Source organism: Letharia lupina (genome assembly GCF_014066315.1).
Source record: "Letharia lupina isolate WasteWater1 chromosome Unknown contig_13, whole genome shotgun sequence".
NCBI classification, from domain to species: Eukaryota; Fungi; Ascomycota; class Lecanoromycetes; order Lecanorales; family Parmeliaceae; genus Letharia; species Letharia lupina.
Window position 1 is genome coordinate 457,080 of NW_023502982.1, and position 16,055 is coordinate 473,134.

The 16,055-nt window shown below is 50.5% G+C and overlaps 7 protein-coding genes across 7 annotated transcripts; 4 read left to right on the forward strand and 3 right to left on the reverse strand.

Moving 5' to 3' along the window:
- Window positions 1-1,796: 1,796 nt before the first annotated feature.
- On the forward strand, window positions 1,797-3,498 carry HO133_001624 (uncharacterized protein; the record flags this gene model as incomplete). Its single annotated transcript, XM_037292552.1, has 10 exons — window positions 1,797-2,144; window positions 2,213-2,309; window positions 2,362-2,485; window positions 2,549-2,562; window positions 2,619-2,667; window positions 2,723-2,780; window positions 2,846-3,041; window positions 3,100-3,161; window positions 3,326-3,378; window positions 3,429-3,498. 10 exons carry the CDS (start codon window positions 1,797-1,799, stop codon window positions 3,496-3,498), a joined length of 1,071 nt encoding a protein of 356 aa, XP_037151091.1.
- A 686-nt stretch (window positions 3,499-4,184) lies between these two features.
- On the reverse strand, window positions 4,185-6,390 carry HO133_001625 (uncharacterized protein; the record flags this gene model as incomplete). Its single annotated transcript, XM_037292553.1, has 3 exons — window positions 4,185-4,708; window positions 4,773-6,267; window positions 6,361-6,390. 3 exons carry the CDS (start codon window positions 6,388-6,390, stop codon window positions 4,185-4,187), a joined length of 2,049 nt encoding a protein of 682 aa, XP_037151092.1.
- A 674-nt stretch (window positions 6,391-7,064) lies between these two features.
- HO133_001626 (uncharacterized protein) lies at window positions 7,065-8,277 on the forward strand (the record flags this gene model as incomplete). Its single annotated transcript, XM_037292554.1, has 4 exons — window positions 7,065-7,140; window positions 7,197-7,253; window positions 7,308-8,000; window positions 8,051-8,277. The coding sequence occupies 4 exons, from the start codon at window positions 7,065-7,067 to the stop codon at window positions 8,275-8,277; spliced, it is 1,053 nt and encodes a 350-aa protein (XP_037151093.1).
- A 593-nt stretch (window positions 8,278-8,870) lies between these two features.
- Window positions 8,871-9,911, forward strand: HO133_001627 (uncharacterized protein; the record flags this gene model as incomplete). Its single annotated transcript, XM_037292555.1, has 2 exons — window positions 8,871-9,041; window positions 9,090-9,911. The coding sequence occupies 2 exons, from the start codon at window positions 8,871-8,873 to the stop codon at window positions 9,909-9,911; spliced, it is 993 nt and encodes a 330-aa protein (XP_037151094.1).
- Window positions 9,912-10,742: 831 nt separating this feature from the next.
- On the forward strand, window positions 10,743-11,487 carry HO133_001628 (uncharacterized protein; the record flags this gene model as incomplete). The annotated part of the gene is made up of 2 exons (XM_037292556.1): window positions 10,743-10,985; window positions 11,257-11,487. The coding sequence occupies 2 exons, from the start codon at window positions 10,743-10,745 to the stop codon at window positions 11,485-11,487; spliced, it is 474 nt and encodes a 157-aa protein (XP_037151095.1).
- Window positions 11,488-11,764: 277 nt separating this feature from the next.
- Window positions 11,765-13,116, reverse strand: HO133_001629 (uncharacterized protein; the record flags this gene model as incomplete). Its single annotated transcript, XM_037292557.1, has 2 exons — window positions 11,765-12,840; window positions 13,017-13,116. 2 exons carry the CDS (start codon window positions 13,114-13,116, stop codon window positions 11,765-11,767), a joined length of 1,176 nt encoding a protein of 391 aa, XP_037151096.1.
- A 300-nt stretch (window positions 13,117-13,416) lies between these two features.
- HO133_001630 (uncharacterized protein) lies at window positions 13,417-15,012 on the reverse strand (the record flags this gene model as incomplete). Its single annotated transcript, XM_037292558.1, has 3 exons — window positions 13,417-13,713; window positions 13,772-14,852; window positions 14,906-15,012. 3 exons carry the CDS (start codon window positions 15,010-15,012, stop codon window positions 13,417-13,419), a joined length of 1,485 nt encoding a protein of 494 aa, XP_037151097.1.
- Between the last annotated feature and the right edge of the window lie 1,043 nt (window positions 15,013-16,055).

Consider the following 16,055-nt stretch of genomic DNA (forward strand, 5'->3'; position numbering starts at 1 on the left):
ATGGGTTACGAAGCCAATGGACGTGGCTTAATGATGGCAAACCCGGGAAATTTGTCTACATATAGGTCTGGTTATGGGTTTAAGAACAGCCACTCGCAATCGAACTGCCGGTTTCGCCATGACATGAACCCCGCTCATGCAAGAGCTTGGTCACGCGTGCGTTCTAGACAAAATGCCGAAGCTGCCTAGGGAAGGTCGAGGACAATTCTAGACTGCCACTCAACGTGATGTGATAGACGCAAGGACTTACTCCAAGGGTCATCCTAAGTTGAGCGCATCATGAAGCCAACAATGCCAACCATATCGGCCACTTTGCCCTTGTGGGTCATTGGTTATGTTGGTATTTCTTTGCATATGTGACAAGTCCGGGGTTCTTTTTGTGTAGCTATTAGCAAGCTGCCAGAACTACCTGAGAGATCGCCAGTATTGCGTTTGAAGTGCAGAAAACGCTAATGCAAGCACGGCATCTCGTTCTATCAGAGCTCGCGCCCGTCTCACGCCAGATGCTGATCAAATTGCGTCTTCTGGACGGACGTAGATAGAGCTTCTTTCGAGTTGCTGCAACCCGGTGCAAAAAGCGAAGAAAGTCTGTTATCACGAAGCCCGAGGTAGTATGACCTTTCCCGGGTTGGATTCCGCCTCATGATACTGCGAATGCAACTGCGGAAGATAGGATTTTCAGCAAAGCGTCGGATGGCGACTTGTATTCAGAAGTTCAGAAGATGGATGGAGAGAGTAATTCAGAATCAAGGTGACATTGCAAGCCGACAATTGGAGATTTAATACGCGGTACGAGTAAGCGTTACCTCAGTTGGCTCCCTGTAAAACTACTAGTCTTGATCTAGTAAGAACCGAAAGGCTATTCAACGCAGCTTCACTTTGCTCACCCTTGCTACTCGAATATACTTCTAGGTGAAGATGTTTGTAGATGATACAAAGGGAACTGCATAGTCAACGTGTAATAACTCGCCTTTGATTGTTTCCTATACCCCCCGAAATCCCTCAAGTCCTTCTCGCGTATTCGAGCACGCAATTCAAACGCTAAATTCGCATTCTATAGGATGCAAAACCACAATGGCTTCCAATACAAGGGCAGATTTACTCAAAACGGCAGCTGGCTAGAGTGATCCATGCGGATGGGTTCGCAACGGATAATGATTTGCTGACCCATGGCCTTGAATCACATGTCCTTCACCAACGATGAGACCGGGGGAAATACGGATGACACCATGTGTTGTGGCTGAATTAGCCTTCAATGTGATGGTGGTATGGCCGTGTACCTTCCCCTTTACATACAATTGTGCCGTTCGTTGTGGTTGTCGTCATGCCTTGTCAGTCTCATACCAGATAATTCGCCACAGTGGGACTGGGGGTTAGTGGGTCACATGACATCATGGCCCTGTTGGTACCTGTTGGTACCCCTGTTGGTACCCCGGCAAGGGGTTGGGGACAGGTGTCCAGTACGAGCTATATACCCACCTGTTTTGCGCCTGTCAATGGCTCTTCATTCGATTTCGTCTCTTTCAGAGCCATTGCATACTTTTTGTCAGCCTTCACGTGAATTCAGATCCCATGTTCTCTAGCCCATTGCTCATTCTCATACCACCTCCTACCAGTTTTGGAAGTATGCAGATCAGTCTAGACATCGTCTTCCAGCCTAGGCAATGTCGTGATTGATCCTGCGATTTGATTTCCATTTACGGGCAATAATCTAATATAAAACACCGAGGCAGCATTGACAGACGTACATGAAGTCGTAGTTCACTTGCATCTAGCAAGCAGCATCCATTTACAGAATGTCTTCATCTAGTGACAAAGATCTGGCAGTTGTATCTGGGGAGGAACGATCACAAGGCTCTTTCACTCCTCCGGAGCAAGAGACACCACGGAAAGCCAACTCCTGGTGGAGGTTTAGTGGTCGCGACCGCATCTTCGTCCCAAGTCGGCTCCAGGGGTCGAAGTCCACCTTCAAGGATTTCCAAGGCGACAGAACGATCGATGACGACCACAATGCCGACGGGAATGTCTTCTCTGACCCTAGGGCTGTCGATATCTACAAGCCAATTGAGAAGTACGGAGGCCGCCACAGGTTGGACCTCCATGCAACTTGGTCAGACGAAGAAGAAAAGAAATTGGTCCGCAGGGTAAGCTCCGTCATGTTCTTGGCTTAATAGGAGGGAAATGCGCCTTTACTGATTATTATCTGTCTTAGCTTGATTGGAAAATCTGTCTACGGGCGTGTATAATGTTCTTCGCCTTGCAGCTTGACAGGGGCAACATCAATCAAGCCCTGTCGGACAATATGCTTGGTATGTCTGCCACCTCTATAGTCTTGAGACAGCGCTGACAAGTACATTGAAGGGGACCTTGGTCTGACTACCGACGATTACAACAACGGAATGACAATATTCTACTGCTCCTTTCTTTTCGCAGAGCTTCCCTCGCAGCTTGTCAGTAACAAGATTGGGCCGGATAACTGGATACCGTGGGTGATAATGGGACTCTAACATCAAACGTTTGCTAAGCACTGTCCTTCGAAAGTGCTCAGATGCTCGTATCGAGGTACGTTACCCATATTGGTACGGTTGAGGGTCTCATCCACTGACGCTATATCTCAGTGGCGTCGCAAGCTCGCAAAGCCATCTTTCAGGTCGCACCACCTTCTTCGTCACTCGGGCGCTTCTGGGGCTCCTCGAAGGCTATGTTTCATTTCGTACGCTAGTCGCCGTCAGACAATGGAAAGCTTACAAGACTCTTTGCTCAGAGGCTTCATTCCGGATGTGAGTCCATCTCCGCCGCAACTTCCATTCAGCGCACGCCTTGCTAAATTACGTCATACGTGTAGGTTCTACTCTACCTGAGCTATTTCTACAAGAATAGTGAACTTCCTGTTCGGCTTGCATACTTCTGGACGTCCTTGATCACTACCAACATCATCGCCTCCTTTCTTGCATACGGAATTCTACATCTACGAGAGCAGAATGGTCTGGCAGGATGGCGTTGGCTGTTTGCTATCGAAGGCGGTGTGACCGCTTTGATAGGTATGTTATCACGGTTAGTAAATGTTTGAAAACACACCGTATCATACTGACTTCCTAGGCTCTACCTCCCACCTTCCCCGACTCAGACGAAGAGGACTGGTCTCAAAAGTTTGCTGCGCGGTAAAGACGGATGATTCACAGAGAGGGAAAAGTTTATCATGGTCAATCGCATTCTGAGAGATGATCCTGGCAAAGCCACCATGCATAATGTAATGTAAGCACGTCCGCCTAATCAAGTCACGCAAGCGAATCATCCAAGAGCTGACTCGGCCCTAATGTGACAGCGACAAGCTATCAGCTTTTCCTTACCATGGGAAAGTCTCTCGGACTATGATATGTAAGCATTGCGGCATCCGCATCGACAGGATGTCCTCTGACATCACCAAGGGGGTGGGGAGGGATCCGAATATTGGCGCTGTCATCGCTTGTCGATTGGCTACCGGAGATGTGGAGGTGACGGGCGGCTTTTGGGACGGCGATGCGATGATTCGTTGATCGTCTGGGGTGGGAGGTGCGAGATTTAGCTAGTTGGCCATGAGAGCGAGGGTCTACCTCTCAGATTCCTGGATGGAGTCCAAAACTCAGAAGAAGAGTGGATCCTCCGGCGTTACTTCCGCCCCTTTAGGATTCGCACAATGCGACAACGACGTTCAAAAGCGTGCAAGTTGGACAGCCTTCCGAAGCCAAGCCCATTAAATTTCCCGAGCAAACATTTGCGCAAAGACCGCACGTCATCGAGCTGGGATCCCCCACAAACCAAGCCGGGATTCTTCGGTTTTGGCAAAAGTTCCGGCTACATTCGCAATGTTTATGCAGTGCAATGCTCTGCTCCCATACTGTCCAAAAAGCCCTGAGATGTTGCGAGAGAAAATGGTAAGAGCACATCGAAAGCACCGAGTGGCGGGTGACAAGCCCCAGGTGTATGAGATGATGAGGCTTTAGGCGTATGAGTAAGGTGTTTGCGTCAAGGAAGAAGTGAACAAGATGACCATTCGGAGGGTAAAGGATCTCGGAACGACCACCGTATCTCGCGGCGCCGCATTGAAGAACAGGACTTGATTCCGGAGATATGTGGCCATTCGATAACAGTGGGAATAGCTTCAGACATTACCAGGTAGTTATCCAATAATGGATGAAATCTATCTAAAGGCAGGTCTCGTGAATGCCTTGGGGACCCAGCTCATTATACTCCGTCCTTGACATGAACCCTTTGCTAATGCCCTGATCCACCACGAATACAACCTTAGCAGCTACCTGCGCACCTAGAAAGCCAGCTTCCTCCATCCCAACATCTTTCCATTCTGGAAAATAGTCGGGCATCTTTAGCAACTTGATACTCGTCGGCGTCTGCGCGTGACTCGAGTGCTGGTGAGCTTGTTGCATTTGCTGCTGATGATACTGTTGAAGCTGGAGCTGTTGATGCAATTGCTGTTGTGACTGTCCAGGTGGAGCAAGATTGGGATTCGAGGCTGTGGTTGCGGCGAGCAGGAGAGGGTTGACGCCAGGCCCATGGTGTGACGGAGGGTGATGTTGAGGCTGGGGAGTATTTGCTCCAGTAGCGACAGGTGTCGTGAAGTTCGATGGGAGCTCTGAGGTGAAGATTGTAGCACTGGAAGGGGATATGAGATATCTTGAGTTCAGGGTCCCAACTAAAGCCTCCTTGAAACCTACGCGATTGTTAGTCTCAGCTAAAACCAGAAATCTGGGTCACCTTTCCTTTCACTTTGCTACCGTTGCCCAAGATGATGAGAGAGTCCCAAAGGTCGCTGCGCTTGCTGATATCAGGATACGAAAGAATGCATCGATGTATCGCGTCCGCAATCTGATCGAGGATTCCACCACTGGCAGCCTGAAACCTCTCCAGGCCGACGTCCGCACTTTTCCGGATAAAAGCAGTGCCTTCTCTGTTTCGCCGTCTCTCCTCCTTTCGCTCTTCTTTACGCGCCGCAGCTGTGTTTTCTGTTACCTGAACGGCACTGTCAACACTGGGCTCAGGAGTCTTTTGTCTCTTTGGCTCGCCGCCATCTTGACCACTGTCGCCATCCATAGCTCGCTTGCCGTTCATATTGAGCTCTTCTAAAGGTCTCCGCTCGTGGTAATGAAACGTGGCTTTGACGCGCTTCGAGTTTGGTAGGCTTCTTTCCTTAGCCACTGCTGCTGCATCGGCAGCGTCCTTCTTGGCTGCTGCTTTAGCAGCTTTTTCCCTTTCCTTTTTGGCGAGGAATTCGCTGGTCTTTCCGCTAGCAACGATCGCAGCCACATCCAGGACACCTTCATCATCCTCGCCGTCTTTGAATTCTCGATCTTCATCCGCGTCTCCAACCTCGGTGTTGATCCCAGGACCTCGAGGTGCCCCACCCTGGGCGGCTATACTTCCTCGTTGCCCTGTGCCGGAGCCAGAAGCCCCAGTAGAAGCTGCGGCCGCTGGATTTGATGCGTGGGCATAGGCTTCAGCCTCAGCTGGCATCTCCGTTCCAGGAGGTAATATTTCGCAGATTGGACTTTTCTTCAGCTGCTCGCATACATCGCTTGTGAATCCTTTTCCCCCGAGTAGGTCGTGAAGCCTTTGTGTCATCGCCTCTCCACCACAGCCTGGCAACGCAGACCCTCTTCCGAAATCACTAACGAGAAACTCATTCACCGCTGTAACGTCACACTTTCCATGCCCGACATCCACGACCGTAGCTGTAGGTGTAGCATATGCATAGCAGACTGCCAATGCCGAGTCCATCAAGCAAAACGCTGGTGTCTTGAACTTTTCGAAGATGAACTGTGCCAAGCTCTCGTGATCTTGGGCCGTCCATGCTGGTTGTGAGATGACCAGTATCGGCGTGTGGAATGGAGGGCCCATGGTATTGTAGATGTGAGTAAGGAGAGCGAAAAAACACGCCCAGTCTACTATTCGCCCATCCCGCAATGGATATACCGCGCCCTCCTCGCTCGTAGGATCTTCTTCATATTTTGGGTCATCCTCTTGATCTTCCGCCGCTGCTTGACCATCCATAGTAATATTCGCCTCGCCCATAGTGATATCCCCACGGGGGTGTCCATTGGCTTCAGTCTTATTTAGAGTATTCGTTACTTTCCGCTCTCGAATTCTGGTGGCTTCCCACTCTCCCCTTTTCTCGGCGGGGAACATGCGTGTTGGAATGCGGAGGCGAGCGGGCGTGAAGGACTCAGGGAGGCCCAGTTGGGCGAGAGAGATCTGCGATCCCGGAGCAATGATCTAGAAGTCATCGAAGGTCAGCTGGATCCCAAAGTCGTACTGACTGAAGCTGGCGTGTTTGGCCAGGCACGACTGGTGTATGAACAGGCTTACCAAGACATGTTCGTCTTTGAAGGGTGGCATGGTCACAACAGACAGGAAGACACAATGTCAATGCGCTCGGGAGATTTCCAGATCTGTCAAGGCAGGAGACAAAGTGGTTATATTCAAGTGTTGATCAAGTTGAGCGTGCAAGGCCGTCTTGCTCTCAGCCCTACGACGATCATGCCAAGACCTTCAACTTCATTCAATTTTGAGGCTCAATCGTTTCTCCGCTAGGAGGCTGTCAACTTCCAGGTTGTTTTACGATAATCTTAATCCTTTCGCTGAACGGCTACCAGACCCTTTGCCGTCTCGGATATGAGAAAGCCCTTGCCTAGACCCTGTGTCTATTTTATGCGAAAGCCGCAAATGCGCCGTCTGATATGTTACCTGCACCTGTCCACCTGTCCGCCCTATACCACGTGCGGTACTTGGGCGAATGTTTACAAGAAGCATTGCGGCTGTGGGCCTGAGATGAACAAATCTGGGGCTTGGAGACGACCCTCGGGAGATGACAATGGCGCTTACACCTAAGCGCTTGGCCGGCGTGGTATCGCATGGATATTGGATTTTGGGGAACACTGGGGAAGAGATCCAACACGTTTCACGGCAGACATGGCGAGTCGGGTATAGCTTCAACATGGCTTTGCTACGAATCATCAAAGAAGTTCTTCGAACTATACTACTTCAAGTGCAGATCCCCCAAATCATCGGCAATGGAGATGGACTATAACCATACCTTTATCAGGTCAGACACTGCCGACCCTCTATCTTCATTTGCAAACTTTGAGGGTCTTCTGTATGTTTTACGAAGATGCGGTATCTTTATATTGTAGTAGGAGTTACAGCTACGGTCCTCCGTCCAATTTTCTGCCTCCCGCAGTATGTTCCCCTCCAATTCCCAGGTACGAATCCTGTCGTCTATTTTCTCTTATGCAAGATATGCTAAGGACTCTCAGCGTTAGACAATACCACTATTGCAGCAACAAATCTTACTGGGGTTCCAGCTAGCTTTCCTTTCGTCATTGAAGGATGTGGTGCATACACAGGAAATCTGGTGGATGTACTAATTAAAGCCATCGCAGCACTCACGCCGGCGCTGAACGATGTGGGGCTTGGACTTGATAGTCATCATGGCTTCAGAGCACTGTTCAAAGATGGCGCAACCTCGACTTACGTCCGAGGCATTTTGCGGTCCATCGCTTCAGCTCAGCCATTGAAGGGTCTCAAACCAGATCCATCTGTGCCGTCTGCACCTCGCTTCGCTTGTGTCACACGCAGCACAGTAAGCCAATACAAGTTTCTCGAGCTCGATCCATGGGAGATATGCAGCCGGCCAGACGCTGGGCAGGCCTTTTACCTTGGAGGTTCCAGCTATATCTTCCTTTGCTCAAGCTTCTGGTGGGGCAGAATTGCGCCGCATAAGAACACTTGTCCTTCTGTCAGAGAAAACCAATTCTTAGGTGGCGGGGAAGCTCTCAGCATGTACTTGACCTACCTGGTCATTCATGAGATGGTGCATTTTTATCTGGGAAAGGCTTCCTTGGGGGCTTTCACTGATCCACCAGAGGTCTATCCCATTAACGATTGCGTGGCCTTAGACCCGTTGGACTCGGTCCACAACCCCCAGAACTACCAATTTTACGTTGCCAGTGAGTACCCTAGACCCTCTGTACTTGGGAGCAGCACTGACCAGACACAGTGGCTGAGCAAGGTTGCACCAAAGTTCCAGATCCTGACCGGCCTCCTTTCTTGTCAAACCAAAGCAAGAGTAGTCTGCCAGCATTTCTCCTCACAGACGCTGTAAACACCCAGCCATCTCTTGCTGCCGCCGTTGAAAAGCTTCCTACCGTGACGACTATCCCTGTGCTTGAAAGCCTGCATAACGATCCTGATGACAATTTAGGCCTCCAGTCCTATGAAAGCTGAAGATTTAGTAAAGCCTGATACTGCTGATGAGGGTTCGATGCCATAGTAATAGCATAATTAGCAGGCATTCTGTTGCTCAGTTGAGATCTCTCTGAGAAGCTTTCTGTACATGCATGCAATGATGATTGAACTGCTTCTCGCAATGCAATGGAGTTCCTCAATTGATTGATTGATGGGATTCGACTCGAGTGATTACGCTGAACCTTATCAATTACCTTCGTGCCATCGCACCTATTGCTGCAGAAGGCCACAGTGAGTGGACTAATGCTGGCTCTTAGCGTCAAAAATAGCCGCGTCTAAAGTATTTGTATCAATACAACACTCACGGACAACATTTTCACTGCTCAATCCAAACGCAACATAGTGAGACGCAACAATCTCTAAACTGAACGACGAGATACCTCAGCTGTCCCGACAAGGTAAGGGTGATTCTCCATCTGCAAAAGCAGCCTACTCAGCTGAGCTTGAATGGCCAGAGCCGGGACTTCACCCACTCCACGAGTCTCAATTTGCATTCCTTTTCACCTCGACAAGCACTGTGCCAGCCAGGCACATCCTTCACTCAGCACAATAGCCTAGATTTACTCGGCAGAATGGCAGACATCCATAAAGATCGCCTCCTAGCGAGCAACGAGTACCTATGGACCTCTCAAAAGTACTCGGACATGACTATACGTTGTGGTTCAAAGGAATACAAAGTTCACCGTTCAGTCATCTGTCCTCGCTCAACTTTCTTTGCCGCAGCATGCAATGGAGAATTCATGGTGAGTATCAGCTGGGAGGAAGATGGTCGCAAAGCTGACATTGACTAGGAAGCAAAGTCTGCTACGATCACGATGAATGACGATGATCTACAGGCGGTTGAGAATATGCTGCTCTATCTCTATACGCTCGACTACCCAGATGAAGAAGTTCCCAACGTTCCAGCAGACCATGGAGCTATGGATAGCTCGCTCCCACCTCATTTGCTGCGCACCATCTCAACGACCACCGAAGAAGACACAAATCTGGGCACGACTTTGGGGCTGATCGAGGGCACTACTCTACACGATCCCAGGATGATGAACCATGCTCTCGTTTACGCTGTCGCCGATAAATACGACATCCCTGAGTTAAAGGAACTAGCAAAGTGCAAGTTCCAGACTTTGGCCAGATCCAAGTGGCCACACGACGATCTTCACGCGGTTACCGAAATCGTCTTCTCTACGACACCTGACCAAGATATGGGACTTCGTCAAATCATCTTGGACATCTGCGGCGAACATTTTCAAGACATCTTGAAAGATGAAGAGTCCAGGGACGCTGTTCTGAACACCAAGGCTATCACAGTTGCCGTGTTAGATGCTGCAGTACGGAATAACGACCAAGACAGGGTGCTGTTGGATGGTGCTCTAGCTAAACAAATCGAGCTGGAATATAAACTTTTGGAAGCCAAAGACGACGCACAAGTGGCTCTTGACCAAAAGGATGCCTGGGCGTCGCGGCTCGATTCTCTTCTCCAACGTGCCAATAATATCCAGAAATGCAGGCATTGTCAAGAACAGTTCCAGTGGACTCTCGAACGGTCTGGTTCTTTCGGTGGGCTCGGCATGCTGCTCAGATGCGCAAGTTGTCGGACGAAGGAGGTGTTGTGATAGCAAGATGTGGCAAAAATGTAAGGGGAGCCAGCGCTGGCGGCCAGATCTCTTGTGAGACATAGTGCTTTCCTAGTTCGCTGCCCTCGTTTGTGGCATCTTCTGCCGCCCAAACACTAAAGAAGCAGATAGGAATGGCTTGATCCCATGACGAAAAACATCCGCAATATGTATTGCAGCGAAAGCCATTCCACATACTTTCTCCTCACTCTCTACGGCCGGTGGACCTAAGGCCCTTCGTCTCAAAATCTCAATGTATCGAAGATCAGAACTGATGCAGAACCGTTGTGTCCAATACCATCTTCTCTTATCTTTCTCGCGTCCAAGAAAGCGAGCACTTACGCTGTCCATGTTTTTTTGCTTGGTCGTGCTTGCCAACAAAGAACAGACTTCATTAGCTAGTGGTCAGCATACTACACAGCTCACAACATCTTTCTGCTTCACAATACCACATCTTCTTCTCTCTTCCACCACGAGCCACCATCAATTCCTTCCTTCCCTCATCATCCATCCAGTCTCGAACTGCCCTCCCTCCGTCAGAGCCCGAAACATCTAGATATCCCACGGATATCACCAGATACCAAACAGGACCGATGCCCAAATTGCCGCCCTTGTGGCATCGGACCTCAAGTTGCCGGAATCCGGCGACTACTGCGATCACACGCTCGTGTGTGGTTCAAAGAAGTGTCGCCTTCATCGCGCTATCATGTGCCCAAATTAGACTCTTCTTGCTAGAGGCCATGACGGATACCTCCGGGTAGGTTTCCCCTTCTCCCCCGACGCGAGTATTTTGTAAACAAGCTCCAGGAGGCCGTCACTGTCGGATACCCAATGTTCGAGGACGACCCGGTCATAGTGGAGCGCATGGTGCGTTACTTCCGCAACCACGAGCACTCTGAGTCTACCCCAACTACCGCTCAAACTCCAGGAACCCAAGCCATGGGCAACGCACGCTTCTATGTTCTTGCCGACAGATACATCGCTGTGGGCATGAAAGACTCCGCACAAGCCAATCTCGAGGACTGCGTCTCAGAACGATCGCCCCTCCTCCAAATTCCTCGAGCAGTCCTCCAGGTATCTTCAAGGACACTCCGCCATGACAAGGGTCCCCCGATTACTACGACAAGTTCTTCGGAGACTGAAACAGCGCCAATACCCAATTTAAGAACGGTGAACTAGCCGTAGCCATCAATTCATCAACCAAAGCACGCTTGAATACTGTTGCAGATAGAAGACTTGACAAAAGGTTGTGCCAAACAGATACAGGGCCCAACTTACCGCGAACATACAGCTGAAAGCGTCATCCCCCCCCAAGCCTTAGCTACGCACGACTGATTTTATCGAGGGGATAACGGATCTGGCGGAGGAATGCCGGAGAATGTCAACACTGGATTGGGACCCTCCTGCTTTTGGCACGAAAGAGAAGTGTAAAGTTATGAAGAACACGCGGCCACGCTCTGGGATGGCTTCGAGCAGTATGCTAGAGCGGACTATATCCCTTCAAGTGTTGCGAGTCAGGGATAAGGGGAGCTCAAACGGTGTGGGTCAAGGGTCAAAATGCGTTATTGACAGATGATTTAGGTGGAGACCGTGGCATTGCGATGGTTGTTGGGAGAACCCCCGTGATCTACAACATGACGGACTGCTTCAGTATAAGACGATAACAACTTCCGGGCATTCGTGGGTGAGCGAAACGTCTTCCATTTGTCTATTTACCGAGTTTCGCAGCATCTAATCAGATCCACTACAGCCTATCGCGATCCTCCAAATCCTACACCACCATGCTGCAATGATGCCAATCCCTGACACCTCGTACACGACCAATTCCCTTCCATCTCCCTATCAACAACCCCCTAACCCTCCTCCCAGCTACCGACTTCTCCTTCCACCATCTCCGTATCCGCCTCCGAATCACACCTTCGCCTCGCCATCGCCTTCTCCCTCATCCTCTCCTCCCTACCGGACATATCCTTCGCCTCCTCCAACGTCGTCCACACATAGTCCTTCTTCACGCTATCATACCAAACCTTCTTCCTGCCAGCCACAGGATCGTGCGCCTGGCCTAAAAACTTGAGATCCAACACATTCATCCGTCCACTGAACCAGTACCTAGGCCACGGCCCCGCGAGTATCGACCCCCCATCCCCGTCCCCACCATCGTCGTGGAACTTCGTCCCCGCGGGTCTCATCGGCATGTCCCGCCGGCCCTCTTGTCCGTACTCGTACACCAAAGCCGTCGGTGCGAAGCCGAGTTTCTGGCGCCGGCGTTCGAGGAGGTGGTCCGGGTGCCGCAAGCGTACGGCCCTGCTGCCGTTCTCGGGTTCGATCTCTTGGGCTAGGTTGTGCGTGCTGTGGTAGTAGTTGGGGTGGCGCTTGAGGGATTGGTCGAAGGGGGCGATGGGCGGGTATGCGAAGAAGGTTTGAGGGATTGGGTAGGAGGAGGGGGCGGGGAGTGGGGAGTGCGTGTGGGGGAAGGGCGGGTTGGTGTGAGGTGGTCCGTTCGCGGGTGCGGTGGTGGGTGAGGGTGGGGAAGTGGTCGTGTCGGCGATGTCGCGCTCGGCATAGAGAGATGCCTGGGCTGTTGTTGTTGATGATACTGCTGGATATGGCGTCTTTGGGAAGCTATTGGTACGATGGGGTCTGTCTGAGTGAGACATGCTGTCTGTTATATTTCGCTCGTCACATCGAATGTCTTCGGACATTGGTGGGGAAGGATATTGTGTCCGTGGAAAATTGGTCCTTTGTATTTGACCTGAACGGCCACACCATCCCTCCGGATTCTTCATCGTTGCCGAGACGGAGACATCCTGCGACTTCTGTAGTGGCGGAGCGTGCCACGATACGTGTCTCCTAGCTTCAAGACCGGTACGTGGTTCCATGGTGGTGAAGCTTCGATGTATCATTTCTGCGCTTCGGCTTGGAATATTTCCTGGAGATTGTAATGGAGTGTTGGTGAAGGGGTGAAGGAGTTATGACAGAAGCAGTGCATTGATATATATATATCCAAGCGCTCAGGATATTGGAATATATCGAGGGGAAAAAATTCGACGATCAGGAAATTTTCAAACTCTGGTTGGAGTCATCGGAAAAGTGCATTAAACCTACCTGGCAGATCGAGCATCAAAGAGGAGTCTTGGCCTCTTGGCCTCTTGGCTTTGCTTCGAGAAACGTCGAAATTGATGAAAAATCTTGGTCGCTTGGCCATGCTTCGAGAAACGTCGAAATTGATCAAAAATTCGTGGTCGCTTGGCCATGCTTCGAGAAACGTCGCGGTTGGTGAAAAGTCTAGGCCTGTCCGGGGAGTGAGTGAGAAAGACCCTTGGCTTGAAGCTAGAACGTTTGAGAAGAGCTGGATTCCGAAAATGCGTCCCACCGGTACCGGCACACGGTAGCCGGCGGGGATGTGGATGAAGAGAAAACCGTTTGATCTATCCAGTCTACGGAATACACGTGCGTACAGGAGCCCGTTCAAAGCGCCGTCTCTTTTCCGAAATGCCCCGACTCGTCAACGTCCCATCGCACCGTTACCAAGAAACCTTCCCGACAACCCCGCCGGACCCCAAATGTTACCTTCACTCCTGCTGCTGGGTGTGCCCTGACTGCGCTCATTTTTGCTCCTTTCTTCCATCAAAGCCCAGCTGTTCATCCTCTGACGATCAATATGTTCGCGAATGAGGGAGTTCAGGAACGGGTTGTTCCTCGTGGAGGGCTTCAATTTCTCCCATCGACTGGTCGACTTTACCGTGCCATGGGCATTCCACTCGAGCTCTAGGAGAGCGCTGCTGTTGTCTACTTCTTCCTTCTGGTCATCAGTGGTTAGCTTCTTCGCCGGCATTTCATGTGTGCTGAGGGGAACTTACTGGTGATTTCGGCGGTGATGAGGGGACTGATGAGGGCGGTGTAGATCCCTCGCTCCTGGTCTGTCGCGAGGATGGGCTGGTTGAGCGATGCTCGATTGATCCTGTGATTGGGTGTTCTTGCGAAGTGTCAGACGGTTGGCCGATGCTGAGTGTTGGACTCTGCTCTGCCACGGATGGACACCCTAGATGCAGTTCGGGAAGACCGGGTCTCTTTGATACGAGTACGCTCCCCTTGGGTAAATGCGTAACTTGAATTATGCCCATTGGTGGTTGGTATCCTGGAAGTTCTGCTTTCACAGAGTCTTGTCTTGCCGTGGGCATCGCTACATCGAGCTCCTTGGCACGAGTTCCTCGTGCGGAAGTAGCAGTCTCGAGTGATACTGATCGTACACTTGATGTCGTCGTTAGTCGTGTCGTTGTAGTTGCTAGCTGAAATCGAAATTCGTCCTGGAATTGACGGCGAACTTCTTCTGCGCTGAGCTGTGTCTTCTGCTCTTGCTGCCTTGACGAGCCTGCTTCAGTAGAAGGGACGGCTTGGCTGGTATTGCCACATTTCTCTGGCTTTGGCGGTGTGAGCCCAGATTGCTGGCTTGCTTGCTGTGGTCCTGCAGCATTAGTGGCGATCTTTGTATTGGCCGCTGGATAGCTACTTGCCTGAATACGAGCTTTGAAACTGCTTCTAATCCTTTCCTGGTCCCTTGCTCTCTCTTCTGCCTCTGCTCTGAGTCTTTCCTGTCCATGTTTCAGTGCCGTTGCCCAAGGGTTAAGATCTTCAGCCTTCTGTCTTTTCCTCTGGCATTGGTATTCCGTGTCCATCTGATCACGAGTGCTCATCTGCCTGGTGTATTCTACTACGTTGCCGAGTTCGTGGTACAACAACACAGCTTCCTCTTCGATATCTTTCAGCCTTCTCCATTCTCTTAGTTCGCTAATTTCGTCGTGTCTCGCTTGCATATCGTTGATGAAGTGCTCGAAGCGCTGCTCCTTAGGGGTCATCAAGCGCCCATTGAAGACCCCCCATCTGTAGTATAGGGACCCGGTCGGCGGGAACGGTCTGGTGACGGGCGCTTGTGTAAAGGTCCTAAATCCTAGGTTACTTGACATCCAGCGCTAACAATGAGGGAACAGACTTACCTTTTGTACGGTTCACGTGGGTCAAGAGGATTCCGTTTCCGGTTCCGTGGTCGTTCCACAGACGAGTCTGCGTAGGGATCTTTAGGCCAGTTCGCGTAGGGATTCATCTTGTAGATTGGGGAATAGGCTGATACCTAGAGGATGCGGGATTTTTTTGATGTCTATATAGATGATGATTCTCGCCGATGATGATTCGGAAAGCTCTTGCTTTTTTGAAGAAGAATTGAATGTGTGGAAGATCAATGATGGCAGGGAAGAGAAAGAAGTTGGTCAATAAGTAGTTCCATGATCCCACGAGCCAAGAAGAGAAAAAGAGTCATATCAAATTTTTCAGGGCCAAGTGCCCCAGTCATGGAAGCAAATCTGCTCAAACGAGGCCAGTATAATGGAAAATACAGCATTCGGGTGCGCTAAAGAAAAAAATCCATGATTTACGCTGAGGGATATACTATATATATATCTTGGCGAAGTAAATGTTCTCGAACAGGACTAGTTTGGTGCTTGGCGATAGAGATCCATCACTTCTGCCTTCGAAAGCATACAGGAGAAAATTCATTTGGAGGAGTGTTTTGAGGTTCTCCAGCGGGTTGAGTTGTGTAATGGTAATCATTTGTCAGTGGTCAAGTTGACCGTTTGTCTCGCCGTCTACTGTTGAAGGAACGTTTATAAGGCCAGGAACGGGTCGTTCCGGCGACACGTGATTCGTATCTAATGGCAGCGAATCATTCACACTCGTAGCAGTAGTATCACAAGAAATGAGTACTTCGTCAAACCCTTATTATCGTAGGATTGGAACCCTTGGGTCGGAGCAAGAAGACCTGTCCGGCTCTGAAGATCTTGACAAGCGCGAAAGCGGCTGCGGTTAATGGAGATCAACAGATGGAATTCTCAGCCGGATGAGTCTCCGAACGCGACGTTCCAGCGAAGATGGGTAAACTCCAATAATTCATGATTCTGGAAGGCCATTGCAGCAAAATGCAACAGTAAGCGGGCCTTGAGCTCCACAATTGCCTTTACAGGTATGCAGCCTCCTGCTTTCAGTCAATTCCAGTCGCCACGATTCGTTTTGCGCGTAGAAGGGATGGGACGGCTCGAACAACGGGTAAATTGGCGCATATACTAGGCTTGCGATCCTGGTGGGACAGTGGGG